This window comes from Pleurodeles waltl, chromosome 8, assembly GCF_031143425.1.
Source record: "Pleurodeles waltl isolate 20211129_DDA chromosome 8, aPleWal1.hap1.20221129, whole genome shotgun sequence".
Taxonomy (NCBI): domain Eukaryota; kingdom Metazoa; phylum Chordata; class Amphibia; order Caudata; family Salamandridae; genus Pleurodeles; species Pleurodeles waltl.
This window is the reverse complement of record NC_090447.1, coordinates 1,249,017,199-1,249,038,832: the sequence shown is the minus strand read 5'-3', so window position 1 is coordinate 1,249,038,832 and position 21,634 is coordinate 1,249,017,199. Positions and strand designations below refer to the sequence as shown.

At 44.2% G+C, this 21,634-nt stretch overlaps 1 protein-coding gene across 8 annotated transcripts in view; it reads right to left on the bottom strand.

The window, feature by feature from the left end:
* LOC138250560 (uncharacterized) overlaps nucleotides 1-21,634 on the bottom strand; it is a 454,823-nt gene that overhangs the window by 359,668 nt on the left and 73,521 nt on the right. For all 8 annotated transcript variants that reach the window (XR_011194983.1, XR_011194984.1, XR_011194981.1 and 5 more), the window contains exon 4: nucleotides 993-1,117. Coding sequence is in view for 4 of the 8 variants with exons in the window: in XM_069205561.1 (XP_069061662.1) it covers nucleotides 993-1,117 (125 nt within the window). In the remaining 4 variants the exon portion in view is untranslated. The remainder of the gene's footprint in view (nucleotides 1-992; nucleotides 1,118-21,634) is intronic.

The window sequence follows — 21,634 nt, the reverse complement described above, 5'->3', positions numbered from 1 at the left end:
TCGCTCATGCAGGCAGTGAACTTGTTTTTGTGTTCGTGGTCTTGTTCTAGAGTATGAACTGTGTGGGGAAAAGCGATGAGTTTGCGGGCTTCTGAGAAGTAAGGTGCCAGGTGGACAGCTTGTGTTCTACCAGTTAAGACAGACCTTGTTCAATGTCCTGATAAACTGAGCATTATACTACTACTTACTTAAACAAATATTGCTTTAATGATTGTTTGTCATTGAATTAATGCACATCATATTCAGCATAATTTACAGGCTCCACACAACACCAGTCCCTCCCGAATGAGGGCCACTGGAGCAGATACTGTCATTGTTGTGACTGAAACAAAATGCATCTGCAATTACAGTTAACATGAAGATCACTAGGATCCATCTACTATACCAACTTTTTAAAAACTCTCTTTATTGGACGTTTTCATACAATACCACGGACCGCAGCCAGATAATAAAAAACTGCATACATCAGCAACTAAACGTGTCTGGAGAAGAGGAATGTAACATACAGTATTCAACTTCTATACCAACTTTGAAGGCTGTTAACTATTACAGAATAGTCAGTGGAGACTCCATATCACGGTCACCAAAACACAATGTCTTATGTGTAATTCTTTTAACTGTGCCATACACCATGTTGCTTTTATTGCAAAATACAGCAGAATGTGTGTTTGGCACAACAGCCCAGAATCTAACAAATATGTACAGTTAAATCACTTTGTTTTACTGACTTAGATTGCGATTGTTGTATTGACTTAGCATGCAGCATTTGCCATTCTCATGTAGGACATCAACATCACCACTCTAATGCTAAACTGATTCTTTCTGATACTCTCTCCTGCCAAGTGGACAAAACACAATAATACTTCTTAAGCGAATGTTAGTTTAGACTTTGCACCTTGAGTGCAATCATCAAGTAATGCAACATAACAATTCCAAATTAACTTGGTGATGTTAACAAAAAAAGTGGATATATATTTGAACTGCTCGCATACCTCGATCTTGATTCCACTCATGAGCGTTTCCAAGCTTTTTTCCAACAAAGTTATAGCCATCACGCTGCCGAAAAAAGTCATCTGTGCTTAAGACTGTGCCTTCGGGACTCTTGTCAAGCAAGTCACTATCAACAAAAAGAAAATCAAACATTTAAATAAAAATTAGAAACCTAAAGGATCACCTGCATAAAATCCACACAATCTTTCATTCCCAAGCAATACTTCATGCAGGTTATACAAGACATCTGTTGTATGTTTTGTTTCATAACAGCGCAGGGGCAACCTAACAAAGGAACAGGTAGCCTTGGGGAAGGATATGAGTTGAGGAAGAATTTTTGAACAACAGAAAACCATCTAATTCAAACGAGGTACTAAAAGGTTTCACATCGGAGAGCTTTGACCTTTGGTCAAACCACATTTTTTTTTTCTTCTATTTAGGAAATATTCCTGGACGGAATTTGCTTGCACTGCCACTACTCTCCTTTATATTTCACAGGAGGGTATACTTCAGTACAAGGATCATGGAATTCCAGTATCATGACATGTCTAAAAATATCAAAATCTGTATATTTCATATTAAAAAGTTACACAAACTATGGAAAAAGTGTGCACTTGTGTGTAAACTGTACAAAAGTTCACATTATTATTACAATTGCTAACTTATAAACTTACCACAAAACTTGACTTGAAAAAGATTTTTCTCTTTCACCAGCATAACTTTCATAACTGGTGGTCACATTTTCATTTTATTTACTTATTCTATATGCTTGCACTCGATAAAAGTGGTAAAAAAAAAAAAAAAACAATAAGTAGACCTAGAAAGCTCAACATTTTTACAAAAAAAAAGACAATGTCTTGAATTTGGAAAGTAGTCATTTGTGTAAATCACCAAAACCCCTTTATTCATGATTCAAGCCAAAAAAAAAAAAAAAAACAATAACAAAAACAATAAAAAAAAAAAACAATACTGATAATATGTTGAAAACAAACATTGTGAGCCAAGTAACAATGGTACACATGTATGTCTACAAAAACAATGCATTACCGTTCCCATGTTTCTTTTTATTAAAATTCATCATACAATAGTCTCCCTTTGAGAAAAGCGCATTAACTTATGCCCTATATGTCGGGGAACATGTAGTCCTCACAAGTATCTAGTACTCCAGAAAAATCTCAATGCACCACAATTTACCAGAGAAGGTCTCCTTGATTTAAGGCTCTCGACTGCAATAATATGAATTGCACGTTCAAAATACAGTAAGGCAAACTAGACCCAATAAGAATTTTTACTGCCAGAACCTACAGACAAAATGCTCATGAATAAATACTGTGTAGGCTGTAACTTGGGTTAAAATCAAAGTGGGAGATGGCTCTTATCTATCCAGGCCTATCAAAACCACTGCTGGTCTGAAACAGGGCTGTGTACTAGCCCCGCTCCTTTTCAATCTGTACATAGCAGATTTATCTCCAGCCCTGGACAAGCAGTCAGCCCAACCACCAAGTTTATGGGGGTCACCAAATATCCAATCTACTTTATGCTGATGGCCTGCTGCTGGTTAGTAATTCCAGAGTAGGCTTACAGAAACATTTGAATTATTTAGGAGGATATGTGCTGGCTAATGATTTAAAAATAAGCTATAGGAAATCCAAAATAATCCCCCTTAATCGTAAACCTACCTTACGCAGAAAGTGGTATTTGAAAGGCCAACATATTGAGGAAGTAGTAGCATACACATACCTAGGTGTCAGGATTGACTCTAAAGGCACATTTGCAGCCCACGAATAAGTAATAAGGGAGAAGGTACAAGCCTTAAACCGGGTGTTCAGTAGCTTGGCAAAGTCCATCTTTGGGCGGCCCCTAAAACCAATGACCATGGTTATGAGAGCAAAATTACTTTCACCCCTTGCATATGGGACAGAAATAATGAGGGGGGCTGAGGTGGTCATATTATATAAGGAATTCATGAAATCCTATAAATAAGTCTTCCAACTACCTAGATTGGCCTCCTCGGCCCAAGTCAGACTAGAGTTTTCGCTAACAAAGCAATCATTGGCAAGACTGGCAGCATTTGTCAATGGCTGTTACAAAATACATTTAGCTCCCACAGGGACTCTTTTAAATCTAGTCTGGCAGGAAATCAATCTTGAGAGGGGCAATAAGATTGTTAAGGACTACTGGAAAAAAGGCTTAGCACGGCTAGTGCTGGGTGATCTGTGGGGCAGCTCATTACGTGCGCCAGCTTTCAGAAAAAGAGTTAATAAATCAGCTACAATCTTATGCCTGCTAGAAGACATGGAGGCTCTATAGAATCGATCTCATGGATGGTTGGTTCTAAATTCATATGCGATGGATAAGAAATCACCTAGAATGCAGGGTCGAAATCAGTCAGTGATATCCCTTTTGTTTATTAATCTTGGCCTGAACTTTTCCCTGATTCATTAAAGTGATGCCTAAAGTTCAGCGCTAATTTTAACTCTCTCAATCTCTCCTATATTTATCTATATACATCCTTTTACAGTCAGTATTCGTCTCAGACCCAAATTAAACTTGGCTAACAATCTTCGGTACAGTACCATCCCTATTTCAGGGGTGGTCCGCCAGACATTGCAGCACCGGTCTGACGAGGAGATTGCCCAGTGATGAAGCTTGGCACCCTATTAGGTGCTTGAGGGCTCTCCTGATATCACTGACTGATTTTGACCCTGCATTCTAATTACTATTTTGTTGGAACAGTATACCTTTCTACTTTACAGTAAGCCTCGGGAGACTGTACACTTGACCATCAACCTCCCAGTCCCTCTTCTTGTGTTGATAAGGAATCACCTATCCTGTCTGCCTCATTAGCATGAAAAACTAAGCAGACCCTCGTACGGATGAGGTTGGGAGATCTACCAATTCTTGATTTCCTACCGAAATCAAAAAGAGAGGCAGGGATGCATCCACAAGCCGGTAGACTGTGCTCTCAACCTAGGGAGAATCTATGTGGTTTGCATTTCTCCAGCTATGGGAAATTAGAGACGGGAATTACTGAGAAGAGAATTTAACATCCTAGAAGTTCAGTCCTGTAGGTTGGCTGTCATGACAGCTCTGGACCCAAGTAATGAAAAGTTAAATATCAGATTAATCCAGTTTCTGAGAATCTTTTCTGCCCTGGCGGCTCCAGCAAGCTCATCTAGCAACCTCTAGGCAAAGAAGGGAATTGTTCAGTCACATAACATCAGAATCCATCCTATAGACATTAGGTATCAGCAATGTAAGGGTTTTGTTAATCTTGAATACACCTTTAGATAACAGGATGCTATGTCTCCTCCTAGGGATGGTTGTGATTATGCTCTCTTAAAATAATAGGTTATGTTTGTGTCCAGAATCATATTTGGGTTTCCTTCGTTTTAATTATGAGGACCTCTTTATTTTCTGCTCATATTTTACTGTTTGCAAATGCTTTAGGTTAACTGATACCTGTAATTGTATCTCTTAGACGTGTTCTTATTAACTAATAAAGTATTTTTTCTACCTTATATTACGTATATTTGCCCCTATTTTGAGCTAATACACTTTGCAGGACAAAGCAAGTTAACCCACCAGAAATGCCTGATATTGCTATGTATATCTGGGTGTGAACTCCCTTGATTCATAATCTTCATGGAAGTCGATTCTGAAAATAAGGGAAAGTGAAAAGACGGCCAGTGTAGCTTTGCGCTGTAGGGCTTCTGCATGATGTACCACTCAGAGCCCTGCAGAAAAGAAGGTGAACCAATCCCACTGGAAATCTTCCCCCCCCCATACGGATAAGGGGTAAGCAACTGATGCCTAACGGGAAGGCTCACTGATTCTGGAAGGAAACCTGAGAAGTGTGCTGGTCCCAGATATACACAAGGAAAATCATCGTAGTGGAGACCACATTAAATTAAAGAGAGCCTTAAGGTAACAGCTATATACAGAGACTGCTCCCTCCCCCCCACCTGAATGTCACAGGTGCAGAACAACGTAGAAGCACAACAGACCCTCACACACAGAGGACACAGGAGCTGGGAAAAGGGCTTGAATATCAAAGACAAAGAAAATGGACCCCAACTGGATTCAGCTGCCTTGGAACCTGATAAAGTGGACAGAATATTAGTAGCAGTAACAGAGGTTAGGAACGTGCTAGAAGTAAAGGAGGACACAGCTGCAGAGGATTAGGGGTTTCTGAGGGAGGACCAGCAAAGACTAGCAGAAACTGCCAACAAAACAAAACCTCTTTGCAGGAGTTCCAGCCAAAACAGTATATCCACAGAAACGGGTCTAAGAAATTGCCAAGAGAGTCCAGTAATGGAGTGAAGAGCTAAGGATGTTGAAGGAGGTGCAAAGATCAGTAAAATCTGAATTATAGAACTGCCAGATGGCACAGAACCCCAAACATGTAGTGCGATATGTAGAAAGGTAGCTGTCCATTGAGATGGAAACACTTCTGAACCTTCGAGACAGCAATGTAATCCAACAAGCTGACAGAAAAGCAGGCCACTATGATACTAATGGGAGTAGAGTTATGTTCTTCCTTGATTACACGCTAGTGGTGCAACACCGGCATTCATTCTTTCTTGGGAAGAAGCTCAAACTAGGTTTTACATATGTCCTCTTCTTTCTGGCATACCTCAAAACAAGAACTGGCAATGCCAACAGATCTGGCTTTAAACGACTATTGTATGATAATGTGAAGCATTACAAGTAAATAGCATGGGAATGGATATGTATTTGTGTGGAAGCACTGAAGCATAAGATTGGTCTTTGTTAAAAGGTCTGGTGACAATTGCACTGTCAAGCCACACCTAAAAATCCATGTAAGTTAATGACTTTCCTCCTCGCACTGTGCTGCTGTCAGAGGAAAAACAACAAAGTATCTAGTTATAAAAGAAGAAGTCGTCCTAGCGAACAAAAACATTCCAAAAAAACATTTGCACCCCCTTCCTTTCGCAGATACAGGAAGAGAGCTGCACTAGCGGCGGAAGCAGCATTACAAGGCTCAGTGAAGATTTCATTGCCTGAGGAAATTAATTCTGAGGGCCAGATAATTAATCCACAACATGCCTGGAAGTGAAATGGCAGATCTGCTCAACATCACCCCACAAACAGCAGAAGACATTTTGTGACATGATCTCTGAAACATCTGTGTGGAATACACCTAATGATGCACCCTATTCCTCCACCCATATTTTCCAGATTCATGTCTTTAGGTATGGTGTTTATAACATATTCACGAAGACTGAGATGCTGCCATTCACCACAGACAGTTCAAAATGCCCTCCTGTGGTTATAGAAAACAGATACTAGTCGAGAAACAGAGCAATTCCATCCAGGACTAGAATCATATCGCCCCTTTTGGGGTAAAAGCAAGGGAGACAGATGGGAGGGAACGTTACTGTCCATTGGTGGGAAACACTAACCTGTTCCTTCTACTTTGTGACAGTATGAAAGGCAAAGAACAGTGCATTACGTGTATTGTACAGCTGTACATATGGACGGATGATTTTTATTTCTGCGTCCAGGGACTGGAAGATTTGGGAAAGTTGATTCAAGCCAGGAGGCACATAATATAAAGATGTAATTACTCTTGCAGCGGCATACAGTGAAAGGACAATTGACAACGTATGCACAAGACAGATGGAGGTGGCAACAATGAAGGAACAGCAATGAGTCACAATCTATTTACATGGATGTTGGGGTCATGTGCACAGCTAATAAACAATGCATAATACATTCTTTCCTTAAATGCAATGGGCTCATATAGCCTTTACTTAAGAAGGCACTAACACATACTGAAGGAGCAAAACTGCATCACATCTAAGTGGAGGGGTCAGACACATTACACAAGTTATTCCTATTTCCCTTGGGTTGTCCTTGTGTGGATGAAGCCCTGGGTACTGGTTAAACCAGACTGTAAATTTAAAATGAGAGGATAGCTGCGCACTAGTTCAGGGAGACCTAGATGATACTCCAGTGGTACTGGCAGCACCAAGTTACCAGCCTTTCTGGTACGGAAGCCTGTAAACCGGGTATATCATCTTTTGTTTCTTGAGGGTCTTCAACAGTGTGACTGACATGGTTCTAGACTAGTTGCACCACTCTCCAATACTCCTACATAGACAAAATGCTAAGTCACTAGATGGTACACTAGGCCCTAACAGATACACGAAGACACAGCAACCCAGGAGTTTTCACTGCAGGACTTACATGTACATTGAGATCAAATAATGTGTCCTGGTTAGGTTCAGGCTTTAGTCAGCCAGGCAGAATAGCAGGGAAAAATAACTTTCAACAATAACCCTCTAAAATTAGTATTAAATGCAGCCATTGTCATGCATCAATATCCACATGGCAGTTACAAAATGGTACAAAATAGATGATCCAGCCATTAGCGTTACGATGAGTGAGATAGATATCTGCTCTTAGGATAATAAAGGGTTGGTTTCCTCAAGGTTTTATGGCAATGGTTCCCAACCTTTTGACTTCTTTTGATCCCCACTTCATCACTACTGGAATCTGGTACCCCCACTGAATCATTATTGGAATCCTCAGAACCCCCCCCCCCAACAGAGTCATTACTGGAAGCCGTGGACCCTGGCTTAGACACTGTGGATGAACTGAAATGCAAAACAATACACAAAAAATAGAGAAACAAGCAGTCATCAAACACGTAAACAAATGATAGCACATTTTATTTAATTTGCAAACAAGTATAAATAAAAAAAATTAATAGGAAGGTTGGAGCTTTTCTAAATTTAATTGAAGTCACACACCACCCATGCTATATTCTGATTGATGTATCTGCACTGCTCCCACAAATTAATCTGAGGATACTAATTTAATTTTTTGCCTCCAATTTCAAATTCTTTGACCTTTACAGAACATTTTAAAATTTTCAGTTGTACATTCACCCACTTTATGTATATACACTCTATTTATCTGTTAATGTTATTTAATTTTCTAAGCAGTCGCAGACCTCCAGAGGTCGCTGAACGACAGGTTGGGAACCACGGTTTTAGAGAGTTTATATGTAAAAACTTCCTTTAGAATTAGAATTGCAAGCCCTGGAAAGCAACCTAACAGAGTTGGAAAATTCAGCACCACCTTAAACAAGAGATTCAGTGTGTCTTTGGCAGGCCAAACAACTTGTCACTCTGAGTGGGAGACTGTGATGTATGGATTACACTGCCTGTCCATCAAGAAGTCATAACAAGGGAGGCAAATTAGGAAGACTATTAGCCTGGCTGATCAAACCAGAAAGCAGGGACACTCCCCTATAATTACAATGAAAGTGAACCCAGACTGCATCCTACAAACTCAAATGAAAGAACTAATGGACCAATGTATGGACTAATGTATGAATACTACCATCAACGTTAGAAAAGGCAGGGAAGACCCATCCTCTGAAGTAACAGAGACATTTTTGTAGGGACTGGTTATTTCCAACCAGCATCTCTTCTCCTCCCCACCCCCCCACCCCGCCACCTCCCTCACCCCCACCCCAGATTGGGTAGAGGAGTTAGAAGCCCTGATTACAATCCAGAAAATCAGAAGGGCTCTGTTGGAACTCGTTGTAGAACTTGCACATTAATCACATTAATTTGACAATACATATGCAGCCAACTGGCAAGGAAGCTAATGGCATGGTTTACTGAGGGTGTCAAGGCAGGATGTCTACTACTAGCAAGACCTTGATTGTGTCACTGCCAAAGCCAGACCAAGATCCACTAGATATGGTGTCCTATAAATAGGGCCACTAGAATTGTGTGACAGGGGAGAATCAAATTATGCTGAAGGGTTGACTAAATAATGCTGTATAATGCAGTAGTAAGCGCTATATAATGAAAATGTCACTTACCCAGTGTACATCTGTTCGTGGCATTAGTCGCTGCAGATTCACATGTTTGGCACAGTCCGCTGCCTGGTGTTGGGCTCGGAGTATTACAAGTTGTTTTTCTTCGAAGAAGTCTTTTTGGTCACGGGACCGAAGGACTCCTCCCTCTTTGGCTCCATTGCGCATGGGCGTCGACTCCATCTTAGATTGTTTTCCCCGCAGAGGGTGAGGATGGAGTTGTTTGGTATAAATAGTGCCCATGCAATGGAGTGAATATGTATGTATGATAAGAGTTTCTAATAATTATTTACAAATGTTCAGATGTTTAAGGTTTATGATCTACTTCTAAACGGCTACAGGCTTCCCGGGGAGGTGGGAGGGTACATGTGAATCTGCAGCGACTAATGCCACGAACAGATGTACACTGGGTAAGTGACATTTTCAGTTCGATGGCATATGTTGCTGCAGATACACATGTTTGGCATAGACTATAAAGCAGTTACCTCCCCTAAAAGCGGTGGTTTAGCCTGTAGGAGTTGAAGTAGTTTGGAATAATGTTCTTAGTACAGCTTGGCCCACTGTAGCTTGTTGTGCATTTAGTACGTCTACACAGTAGTGTTTAGTATGAGGCGTAGACCAGGTTGCAGCCTTACATATTTCGCTCATAGGAATGTTTCCTAGAAAGGCCATTGTAGCACCTTTCTTTCTGGTTGAGTGTGCCTTTGGTGTAATAGGCAATTCTCTTTTGGCTTTAAGATAGCATGTTTGAATGCATCTGACTATCCATCTAGCAATGCCTTGTTTAGAGATTGGATTTCCTATGTGTGGTTTTTGAAAAGCTATGAACAGTTGTTTTGTTTTCCTGATTAGCTTTGTTCTGTCAATGTAATACATTAGTGCTCTTTTGATGTCTAATGTATGTAGTGCCCTTTCAGCCACAGAATTTGGTTGTGGGAAGAACACTGGCAATTCTACTGTTTGATTTAAATGGAATGGTGAGATTACTTTTGGCAGAAATTTTGGATTTGTTCTTAGAACTATTTTATTGTTGTGTATTTGAATAAATGGTTCTTGTATGGTAAATGCCTGTATTTCACTTACTCTTCTGAGGGATGTGATTGCAATGAGAAATGCGACCTTCCAGGTTAGATATTGCATTTCACAGGAATGCATGGGTTCGAAAGGGGGACCCATGAGTCTTGTTAAGACGATGTTAAGATTCCATGAAGGAACTGGTGGTGTTCTTGGTGGTATAATTCTTTTTAGCCCTTCCATGAATGCTTTAATAACTGGTATTCTAAATAGAGACGATGAATGAGTAGTTTGTAGGTAAGCAGATATAGCTGCGAGGTGTATTTTTATAGATGAAAAAGCAAGATTTGCTTTTTGCAAATGTAGTAAGTATCCTACTATGTCTTTAGTAGAGGCATGTACTGGTTGTATTTGATTGGCATGGCAGTAGTAAACAAATCTTTTCCACTTAGATGCATAGCAGTGTCTAGTGGAAGGTTTTCTAGCTTGTTTTATGACCTCCATGCATTCTTGTGTGAGGTCCAAGTGTCCGAATTCTAGGATTTCAGGAGCCAAATTGCCAGATTCAATGATGCTGGGTTTGGATGTCTGATCTGTTGTTTGTGTTGTGTTAACAGATCTGGCCTGTTGGGTAGTTTGACATGCGGTACTAGTGAAAGGTCTAGTAGAGTTGTATACCAAGGTTGTCTTGCCCATGTGGGTGCTATCAGTATGAGTTTGAGTTGGTTTTGACTTAACTTGTTTACTAGATATGGAAGGAGAGGGAGAGGGGGAAAAGCGTACGCAAATATCCCTGACCAATTCATCCATAGAGCATTGCCTTGTGATTCGCGGTGTGGGTACCTGGATGCGAAGTTTTGGCATTTTGAGTTTTCTCTTGTTGCGAACAAATCTATCTGGGGTGTTCCCCAAATTTGAAAGTACTTGTTCAGGACTTGGGGGTGAATTTCCCATTCGTGGACTTGTTGGTGGTCTCGCGAAAGGTTGTCTGCTAGTTGGTTTTGTATTCCTGGAATAAATTGTGCTATTAGGCGAATGTTGTTGTGAATCGCCCACTGCCAAATTTTTTGTGTTAGGAGGCACAATTGTGTTGAGTGTGTTCCTCCTTGTTTGTTTAGATAATAGATTGTTGTCATGTTGTCTGTTTTGACAAGAATGTATTTGTGTGTTATTATGGGTTGGAAGGCTTTTAACGCTAGAAATACTGCCAACAGTTCTAGGTAATTGATATGAAATTTTGTTTCGTGTATATCCCATTGTCCTTGAATGCTGTGGTGATTGAGGTGTGCTCCCCACCCTGTCATGGAAGCATCTGTTGTTATAACGTATTGAGGCACTGGGTCCTGAAATGTCCGCCCTTTGTTTAAATTTTTGCTGTTCCACCATAGAAGCGAGAGGTATGTTTGGCGGTCTACCAACACCAGATTTTGAAGTTGACCCTGTGCCTGTGACCATTGTGATGCTAGACACTGTTGTAAGGGTCGCATGTGTAGTCTTGCGTTTGGGACAATGGCTATGCATGATGACATCATGCCTAGAAGTTTTAGCGCAAATTTTGCTTGTATCTTTTGGTTTGGAAACATAGCACTTATTAGCTTGTGGAATGCCTGCACTCTTTGTGGACTTGGAGTGGCAATTCCTTTTGATGTGTTGATGGTTGCTCCTAGATATTGTTGTGTTCGACACGGTTCTAGGTGTGATTTTGTGTAGTTGATGGAAAAACCCAGTTTGTGAAGGGTTTGTATGACAAAAGTGGTGTCGTTTGCGCATTTTTTTACTGTGTTGGTTTTGATTAGCCAGTCGTCTAGGTAAGGGAACACATGTATCTGTTGTCTCCTGATGTGTGCTGCTACTACTGCTAGACATTTTGTGAACACTCTTGGTGCAGTTGTTATTCCGAATGGCAACACCTTGAATTGGTAATGTATTCCTTTGAATACGAACCGTAGGTACTTTCTGTGAGAAGGGTGTATTGGTATATGAAAGTACGCATCCTTTAGGTCTAATGTGGTCATGTAATCTTGCTGTTTGAGCAGTGGAATGATGTCTTGTAGTGTGACCATGTGAAAATGGTCCGATATGATGTAGGTATTTAGTGTCCTGAGATCTAATATTGGTCTCAATGTTTCGTCTCTTTTTGGAATTAGAAAGTACAGGGAGTAAACTCCTGTGTTTTTTTGTTGTACTGGTACTAATTCTATTGCATCCTTTTGCAGTAGTGCTTGAACTTCTAGTCCTAAAAGTTCTAAATGATGTTGTGACATTTTGCGTGTTTTGGGGGGGATGTTTGGTGGGAAGTTGTGGAATTCTATGCAATAGCCATGTTGGATTATTGCTAATACCCAATTGTCTGTTGTAATCTGTTGCCAAGATTGGTAGAATTGGCTTAGTCTTCCCCCCACTGGTGTTGAGTGAAGGGGTTGCGTGACTTGAAAGTCACTGTTTAGGTGGAGGTGTTTTTGGAGTCTGGAATCTTCCCCTACTCCTTGGGAATTGACCCCCCCGATATCCCCTGAAACCTCCCCTTTGGAAGGAACCCTGATATGGTGTGGTTCTTGATTGTTGGCTGGTGGTGTCTGTGGGTTGGCCACGAAACCCCCCTCTAAATGGAGTTTTTCTGAAAGAGCCTCTGCTCTGCGGGGAGTAGAGTGCGCCCATGGCCTTGGCCGTGTCTGTGTCCTTTTTAAGTTTTTCAATGGCTGTATCCACTTCCGAGCCAAACAGTTGTTTCTCGTTGAAGGGCATATTAAGGACAGCCTGCTGGATTTCAGGTTTGAAGCCTGAAGTGCGTAGCCAAGCGTGTCTCCTTATGGTGACAGCAGTGTTGACTGTTCTTGCTGCAGTATCGGCTGCGTCTAGTGAAGAGCGGATTTGATTGTTTGAGATCGTTTGTCCCTCTTCCACTATTTGCTGCGCCCTTTTTTGGTATTCCTGGGGAAGATGGTCTACGAGAAGTTGCATCTCGTCCCAGTGTGCGCGGTCATATCTGGCCAGCAGCGCTTGTGAATTTGCGATGCGCCACTGGTTGGCTGCCTGTGATGCCACTCTTTTCCCTGCCGCGTCAAATTTTCGGCTTTCTTTGTCCGGAGGTGGGGCGTCGCCAGATGTATGTGAATTTGCTCTTTTGCGAGCTGCCCCTACTACCACAGAGTCGGGTGGTAACTGCGAAGTAATAAACACTGGGTCTGTGGGTGGTGGTTTGTATTTCTTATCCACCCTTGGGGTGATGGCTCTTGATTTTACGGGCTCCTCAAAAATTTGTTTTGCGTGCCGTAACATCCCTGGTAGCATTGGGAGACATTGATATTGGCTATGTGTAGCCGAGAGGGTGTTAAATAAGAAATCATCCTCTATAGGATCGGAATGCAGTTGGACATTGTGGAAGTCTGCAGCCCTAGCCACCAGTTGCGAGTATGAGGTACTGTCCTCTGGCGGTGACGGCTTTGTTGGGTATGACTCGGGATCATTGTCCGGCACTGGGGTGTCATACAGGTCCCAAGCGTCTTGATCCTGATCGTCATGACTTATGGTAGTTTGCGCTGGTGAGTGCATTTGTGGCGGTGTTTGTGCCGGCGATGCCTGTGGAGGAGAGGGCGGAGGCGTGACTTTTTTAACCACTTTGGCTTGTGGTTGTGTGTCATCCTTTGGAAGTCCGATCCTTCTTTTCCTCATGATTGGGGGAAGGGTTGATATCTTCCCTGTATCTTGCTGGATGCACAGTCTCTTTTGTGTGTAGTCCGATTCTACACTTTGGAGCTCTTGTCCAAATTTGTGCATTTGGCCACTTAGTCCTTGTTCCTCTGAGTAGGATGAAGGTGTGGTATTTTTCGGCGCCGAGAGAGAATCTTTTTTCGGTTTCGGCACCGACAGAATTTTTGTTCCTTTCGGCATGGATTCTCGGTGCCGATGTTTTTCGGTGCCGGTATCTTGTTTTTGTCTCTCGGAGCCGCTTTCTCGGCTCCGAGGTTGCTCCATGGCGGTCCCTCGACCGGAGTCGGGTGTCTTCGCTATGGGCGTGCCCTTTTTCGGCCCCTTCGACGGGTCGCCTGATTTATGGGTCGAGCCATGGCCTGTTGGCAGTGGCGTCCCCTGGGCTTTCGGTTTGTCGATGGATTTACTTTTTGACGTCTTACTCACAGTTTGTTGCTGTTGTTCGACGTCGGAGTCTCCGGATTCTGATTCCGGAACCGAGAATGTTTCCTCTTCGTCGTCGAAACGTTGTTTTGTCGACGTGGACGCCATTTGGTGACGCCTGGCTCTTCGGTCCCGGAGTGTTTTTCTGGACCGGAAGGCTCGACAGGCTTCACAGGTATCCTCCTTGTGCTCGGGGGACAAGCACAAGTTACAGACCAAGTGCTGATCTGTATAAGGATACTTACTGTGACATTTTGGGCAGAAACGAAACGGGGTCCGTTCCATCGGCTTCGATGTCGCACGCGGTCGGGCCGACCAGGCCCCGATGGGGGATCGAAACTGCCCCAAAGTCTTCCGATGATCGGTGTCGATGTACCTAACTATCCCGATACCGAACGGAACAATACCGACGCTTTCTTCCGAGATTCTGACTAACTTTCCGAACCGAAACACGGAGCGAAAAGGAATACGTCCGAACCCGACAGCGGAAAAAAACAATCTAAGATGGAGTCGACGCCCATGCGCAATGGAGCCAAAGAGGGAGGAGTCCTTCGGTCCCGTGACCAAAAAGACTTCTTCGAAGAAAAACAACTTGTAATACTCCGAGCCCAACACCAGGCAGCGGACTGTGCCAAACATGTGTATCTGCAGCAACATATGCCATCGAACATACTATTACAATACAATACAATACATTTTGTGACAATATTACTGCATTATTTCCTCTTTTCACATATGTGTACACTGTCTGAGCAAAGGTTCCACCCGGTATAACAGTTTAACACCCATATACATCAACACGCAACTGAAAAGTGACTACTCAACTTTTCGAGAAGGGTTGCCCACTTAACAGCAACATGTGTCAACTCGTTAAATGCTGGTGAAGAGGCTGCTCACAACATTGCCCAGGTTAATACATGACATGAGGCCACAGCACCTCCCTAGATTTAGGAAGGCTCTTGTAGATGCTTGAGGGGGGGACACATTCTCTGCACACAGTAGGTATTTTTAAGCTCTTGACCTCTAAGGTGTTTGCTTAAAATTAAAATGTATGGCAAGAGTACTAGAAATATTTGTTGTTGGAAGGAACATAAGAAAATGCATCTCCCTCCTTTACGTAAAGCCCATCGTGAGGGTAACAACAGGTAAAGTGGTATAAGATTCCAATGGGGGTGGACAAGAGCACTAGAGTGAGATGCCCATTGACACCCTCTTCTTTGCGACGGCCAGAGCCGTTTGAGGTCAGACTTCGGTTAGAGGGGCAAGAAACATGCGTCAATTTATGCAATTGATATGTTATTATTTATCAAAGATGTCAGAGCAGACCAGACCGTGGTTGTAGGGTCTTTCAGGGAGTCAAATTAGCTAAATCTTGCCTCTTCCCAGGTCCCAGCCATGAAACCAGAGGAGGTAGATGTCGTAGGAGGTGAGAATATTTGGATGGAAACAACCTCCTTTCTGCTACCTGCACATCAAAATCCAAAAATGAGATTCAGATTTGCATGAGGTAACCTTGAACTACCATGAGATCCCAGAGGACTACGGTTGTATTCTGGTAGACACCAGTGTTGTCAGTGACAGGGAGGGTTGAGCTAGCCAAAATGTACAGAATAACCAGACTGCTATACTGTTTTGAGACTCTCCCATTGTTGCAATTCAATAGGTTAGAGAATTAGATGCACTTCTGCGCAACTTCAGTTAACACACATTTGCAATGCAACAGGTCTCGCATTTGTAAGAGTTAGAGCTACTGGAGTCATAAAGAACAATGTCTTTTCCTGTGTGTTTTGATTTGGAGTGTAGTGGATGTATGTCAGGTGCCACATCAACCCTCTCAGGCATGTCGCTGCAGGAGAGAAGACACAACAAGGTCGCGTGAGAGTGTTTTTGCCTCATTCCTACTGACAGACTGCGATACCCTAGAGATGCAACCCTTTCTAGTGTGTTTACCTAAACGTTTATAGCACCAAACAAGTCAGAAAGAGGCACTGTCATGGCATTTAACCCAGAGAATGAGGGGGTCACAAGAGTTAGGAGCAAAGAAAAGGGGGCAGCCATATATTTATGTGTGTTAAACTTTTAAAGGAATTATTCTTCTACATTGGCAATACCAGCCTAACTTTTAAACACACTGACTGTATACATAGGGAATAACAGAAGAGGCAGCTTAACTGCAAATGAATTATAGCGATTTTGTTAAGAATGGCCCCTGCTTTGCAGCACTATGAAATGGCAGAACCTGTATTACCAAGCGCTATATAAAAAAAATGAGTTATTCCCAGACTGCCTCAACACGCACCACATGAAGAACATTAGGGGGAGCAATACCACCGATTTGGTTAATGAAATGCTCTGCCTCCCATGGCTCCACCTTGTAAGTAAAGCCCTCATCCCTTGGTGCTCTGAACCCCTGACCCCTGTCAGGAGTTCGAGGCCCTCCTCCACCTGCAGGCTTCTGCCTGTGCCTCATTCCTGGTGTCTAGTGGGAGAGCTCTGCTTTCCTGCTGGGGTGCCTCTCTCCTCCTTTTCTCTTCTCCTCTCTGTGTGCTCGCTCTCTGTATCTGCCCCCCTCCGTGCCCCTGCTGCTGTTCGCTCTCTTATGTGCCCTTCTAGACTTGCTTTCACTTTTGCCTTTTACTCTTTTCTGCATTTTTTCAGCCTATCCCTCTGCACTCTCTCTCACTCACTCTTGCCTTCCCACCACTCTCTCTCGCCAGCCGCTGCTACCCCACCCCCCTCTGCTTCCTTGCGCTGCTCTCCTGTCGCTGCTGCCCTCACGGCCCCCCTTTTTTCACTTGTTTTCGCCCCCACCTCCCTGCTGTCCTCTCCTCCCCCCCTCTCCCTACTTCATGGCGGCCGCGTCGCTGGCACACCAAAGGCAACCCCGTCTGCACCCGTCAGAGCCTGGATAGCGCCCAGCGCCAGAACCCCTGGCTCTCGTTCCCCACACCACCACCGCCACACACGTCTTCATTACGACACCACCTTCCGCACCCTCAACACCGGCCGCTCTCCCGCCTGCCTTCAAGCCTCCCCGCAGACCACCCACAGACCCTTCTCCTGCCGGAACTGCACCTTCACCAGCTTCCACACCAACGACCCACCCACCAAGGAAGGACGCAACCATCTCAGATGTATCCTCCTCAACACACGCTCCATCCACAAACACGCAGTAGAACTATGGAATCTTATCGACTCAGCTTCCCCAGATGTCACCTTCCTGACCGAGACCTGGATGAACCCCTCCTCAGTGCCGACATCGTCATAGCCATCCCTGAAGGCTACTAGATCACCCGCAGGGACCGCTCCAACAAACCAGGAGGAGGGATCGCCATCGTCCAGAAGAACCCTCAGGATCACGACCAGCACCGAAGACGCCCTCAAGCTCTGCCAAACACCTGCACTTCTAGATGCACACCAACCCAAACACCACCCTCCGAGGGACCCTTGTCTACAGGCCCCCGACAGCAGTTCAGCGACCCCATCACCGACGTCATCAGCATGCACGCTCTCAAATCCACTGACTACATACTCCACTGGGACTTAAACTTCCACCTCGAGAACACCAATGACACCACCACCAACCTGATCAACAACCTCGGCCTCAAACAACTCGTCACAACACCAACCCACTCCGCAGGACACACACTCAACCCTAGTTTCTCTGCCAACAAACAAGTCTCCTTCAGCCACACCACCGAACTCCACTGGACAGATCACCGCTGCATCCACTTCTCCTTCAAGAAACCCACAACACACCATCACCTACAACGGATTCTCCACCGCAGATGGAACAAGGTCACTGAAGACCAACTAATCACTACCCTCTCTCCCAGAACCAACCATCGACATCACCAACACTGACACAGCTGCCCGCAACTTCAGGCAATGGATCAACACCTATGCCAACACTCTCGCCCCAATCAAAAATCCCTCCAAAAGACGCATCGACAGAAAGGCCTTCTGGTTCACCGCCGACCTCCAGACAACCCGAATACTCGAAAAGAAGTGGCGCCTAGATCAGACACTGGACAACCACACAGCCTTCAAAAACGCCATCCGCAGACACACCAACTCATCCGAACCGCCAAAAGAACCGTCTTCAAAGAACGCATCAACAACAACGCACACAGCCACAAGGAACTTTTCAACACGGTGATGGAACTCTCCAACCCCAGCTCCAACGACATCCTGCCATCACAAGACCTCTGTGACTCCCTAGCCTCCTACTTCCACTGCAAGATCGCAGACATCCACAACAAATTCAGCAAGCAACCCCCGCTACCCTCCTCCATCCCCCAGGCAACCACCAACACCACAGACTCGCCACTCACCGGCCTCCTGCTCTCCGTCAACGACACCATCGAAATCATGAACACCATCCGCTCCGGCTCACCATCCGACCCCTACCCTCACCACATCCTCAACAGAGCAAGCTCCGTCATCACACCCTAACCAGAGAAAGATCATCCACAGTTCCTTTGAGTCCGTCACCTTCCCGGAGAGCTGGAAACACCCAAAGGTCAACGCCCTCCCCTAAAAAAAACAAGGCGGACCCAAACGACCTCAAGAACTTCCAGCCTATCTCCCTGCCCCTCTTCCCAGCAAAAGTCATTGAGAAGGCTGTCAACAGACAACTGACCTGCTTCCTCGAGGAGAACAGCACCCTGGACCCTTCCCAATCCGGATTACTCATCAACCACAGCACCAAAACGTCCCTCATCGCTGCCACAGACGATATCAGAACCTTCATGGACAACAGCAAAACCGCAGCCCTCGTCCTCCTGGACCTCTCAGCTATGTTCGACATCGTCTGCCACCACACCCTACGCACACGCCTCAGAAATGCAGGAATCTGCGACAGAGACCTGGACTGGGTCACTTCCTTTCTCACCAGCAGAACTCCAGAGTCCACCACCCCTATTCTGCTCTGAAGCCACCACAATGATCTGCGGAGTACCCCAGAGTTCGTTCCTCAGCCTGACCCTCTTCAACATCTACATGGCTCTGCTCACTAGCATCACCCGATTTCCCAACCTCAACATCATCTCATACGCCAACACCCAGCTGATCCTCTCGCTCACCAAGGACTCCGCCAAGACCAACCTCTACGAAGGAATGAAGGCCATCACAGAATGGATGAGGAACTGCTGCCTCAAACTCAACCCCTCCGCATGGGACGACTCCTGGTGGGCTGCCACTCTTGGATCCGCTCCAACCCCCACCAACCACGTACACAACCTAGGATTCATCCTGGACTCCTCACTATCCATGACCCAGCAAATCAACGCCATCTCCTACTCCTGCTTCAACACCCTCCACATACTCCGAAAGATCTACAAATGGATCTACACAGAAACCAGAAGAACAGTCACCCAGGTCCCCGTAAGCAGCAAACTGGACTACAACAATGGCCTCTGCGCAGGAACCACGGCCAAACTCTAGAAACGGCTGCAAAGCGTCCAGAGCACCTCCACTCACCTCATCCTGGACATCCCCTGCCACTGCCACATCACAGGCCACCTGAGAGACCTGCACTGGCTCCCCGTCAACAAGAGAATCACCTTCAAACTCCTCACCCATGCTCACAGAGCACTGCACATCACCGGACCAGAATACCTCAACAGACTGCTCTCCTTGTACACGCCAACCCGACAGCTCCGCTCTGCCGACCTCGCTCTCGCAACCGTTCCTCACATCCACAGAACTACAACTGGCAGCAGATCATTCTTGCACCTCGCCGCCAAGACGTGAAACACTCTTCTGACCCACCTGCTTCAGACCAAGGACCTCCTTACCTTCAGGAGACTCCTCAAAACCTGGCTGTTCGAGCAGTAGCAGCAGCCCTTCTCCCCTCTTCTCCGCCCCCCCCCCTCAGCTCCTTGATTGATTGATTTAGGGAAAAGGATGTGGCGTAAGGGCCAGAGTTGCTAACCTTGTAGCCAGTTAACATGGTTCAAGTCTCAGCGCCAGCTCAACATCCTGTGACTCTGGGCAAATAACAATCTCCTCTTCCTACCAAAAATGAATGTTTTCATGAGTAATATAACCAGTGCTCACGTAAAGCGAGGTCATACCTTTGTATTGCGTTCACGCTACATAAAACTGCCAAAAAAATTAAAAATAAATATCCCTGCCACAGCTTTTTCACCTCTGCAAGGTCGATGGAAATGAATGATGGTGATTTTGTTAAGAATGGCACCTGCTTTGCAGCGCTATGAAAAGGCAGAACCTGTATTATCAAGCGGTGTATAAAATAAAAAAATAAAAAGGAGGTATTCCCAAACTGCCCCAACACACATCAGTCAAAGAACCCTAGGGCACAGGATGTGACGTAAGGGCCAGAGGTGTCGACTTTGGAGCTAGGGAACACAGTCTGAGCCTCAACCCCAGCTCAAAATCCTGTGATTCTGGGCAAATCACTTAATCTCCCTTGCTACCGAAAATGAATGTGTTCTTGTGTAATGTAATCAGTGCTCATGAACAAGCGCTGCAATACCTCTGTATCGAGTTAGCGCTATATAAAACTGCAAAAAAAATAATAATAATAAAGCACTTCAACACCTTCATGTCGAGTTTGCGCTACATAATACTGCAAAATCGCAAAGAAGTAGCAAGATGCCCAAAACCAACGAAGACTAAGAAACAACATACAGTCATGAGCGAAGTGAAGAGACAAAATAAAAAATAGTGCACCGTCACGAAGCTAGCTGGCCATCATGCAATAATCCACGTAACAGGGTCAGTCTCCAAGGCAGTAACAAAACAGACTCAAGGCAGAACAAACGTAAACCATTTCCCAACTACATAAAGGGATTTTTGAATGGCAGGCCAAGGAAGAATTAAATTGATGGGTGTGGTTAAAGCCCTCAGAATAGATTACATGTCAAGAAGTACAGAGCTTGCGTGCTGCTATTCTCAACTTAAAGGCAGAAGATGCAGATCGGCTGTGGCTAAATTGAAAGTCCCAACTGAGAAAACTGAGTTTTGACTGCCAAAATGTGAACTATATTATCTTGCCATACAATAATCCTGGACCACTGAAATACCTCTGTAAAAACATTGTTGTCCAGAGATTTTCTTTTTTGATTTGTGTATCATTATAGAAGTAATTTCGCTTGGATAGACATTTTTGATCCAGGCTGAATTCCTCCCAGTGTCATTTTTAAAAATGACTGATGAGTTACAGTGATGATGTAATATTTCAGGAACCATGACACCTATATACTTCATTTTGGTGCCAAAACATACGTTTTGGGGGTCAAGTAGTCTTATGGAGACAGAAAATAACTCCTCAGAGCTTCCCTTTTCACATTTTCCAAAACATTGTTGTCCAGAGATTTTCTTTTTTGATTTGTGTATCATTATAGAAGTAATTTCGCTTGGATAGACATTTTTGATCCAGGCTGAATTCCTCCCAGTGTCATTTTTAAAAATGACTGATGAGTTACAGTGATGATGTAATATTTCAGGAACCATGACACCTATATACTTCATTTTGGTGCCAAAACATACGTTTTGGGGGTCAAGTAGTCTTATGGAGACAGAAAATAACTCCTCAGAGCTTCCCTTTTCACATTTTCCAAAATGGCGGCTATAATAGAGGAAGAAGAGACGTATATAGAAATGAAACAACGG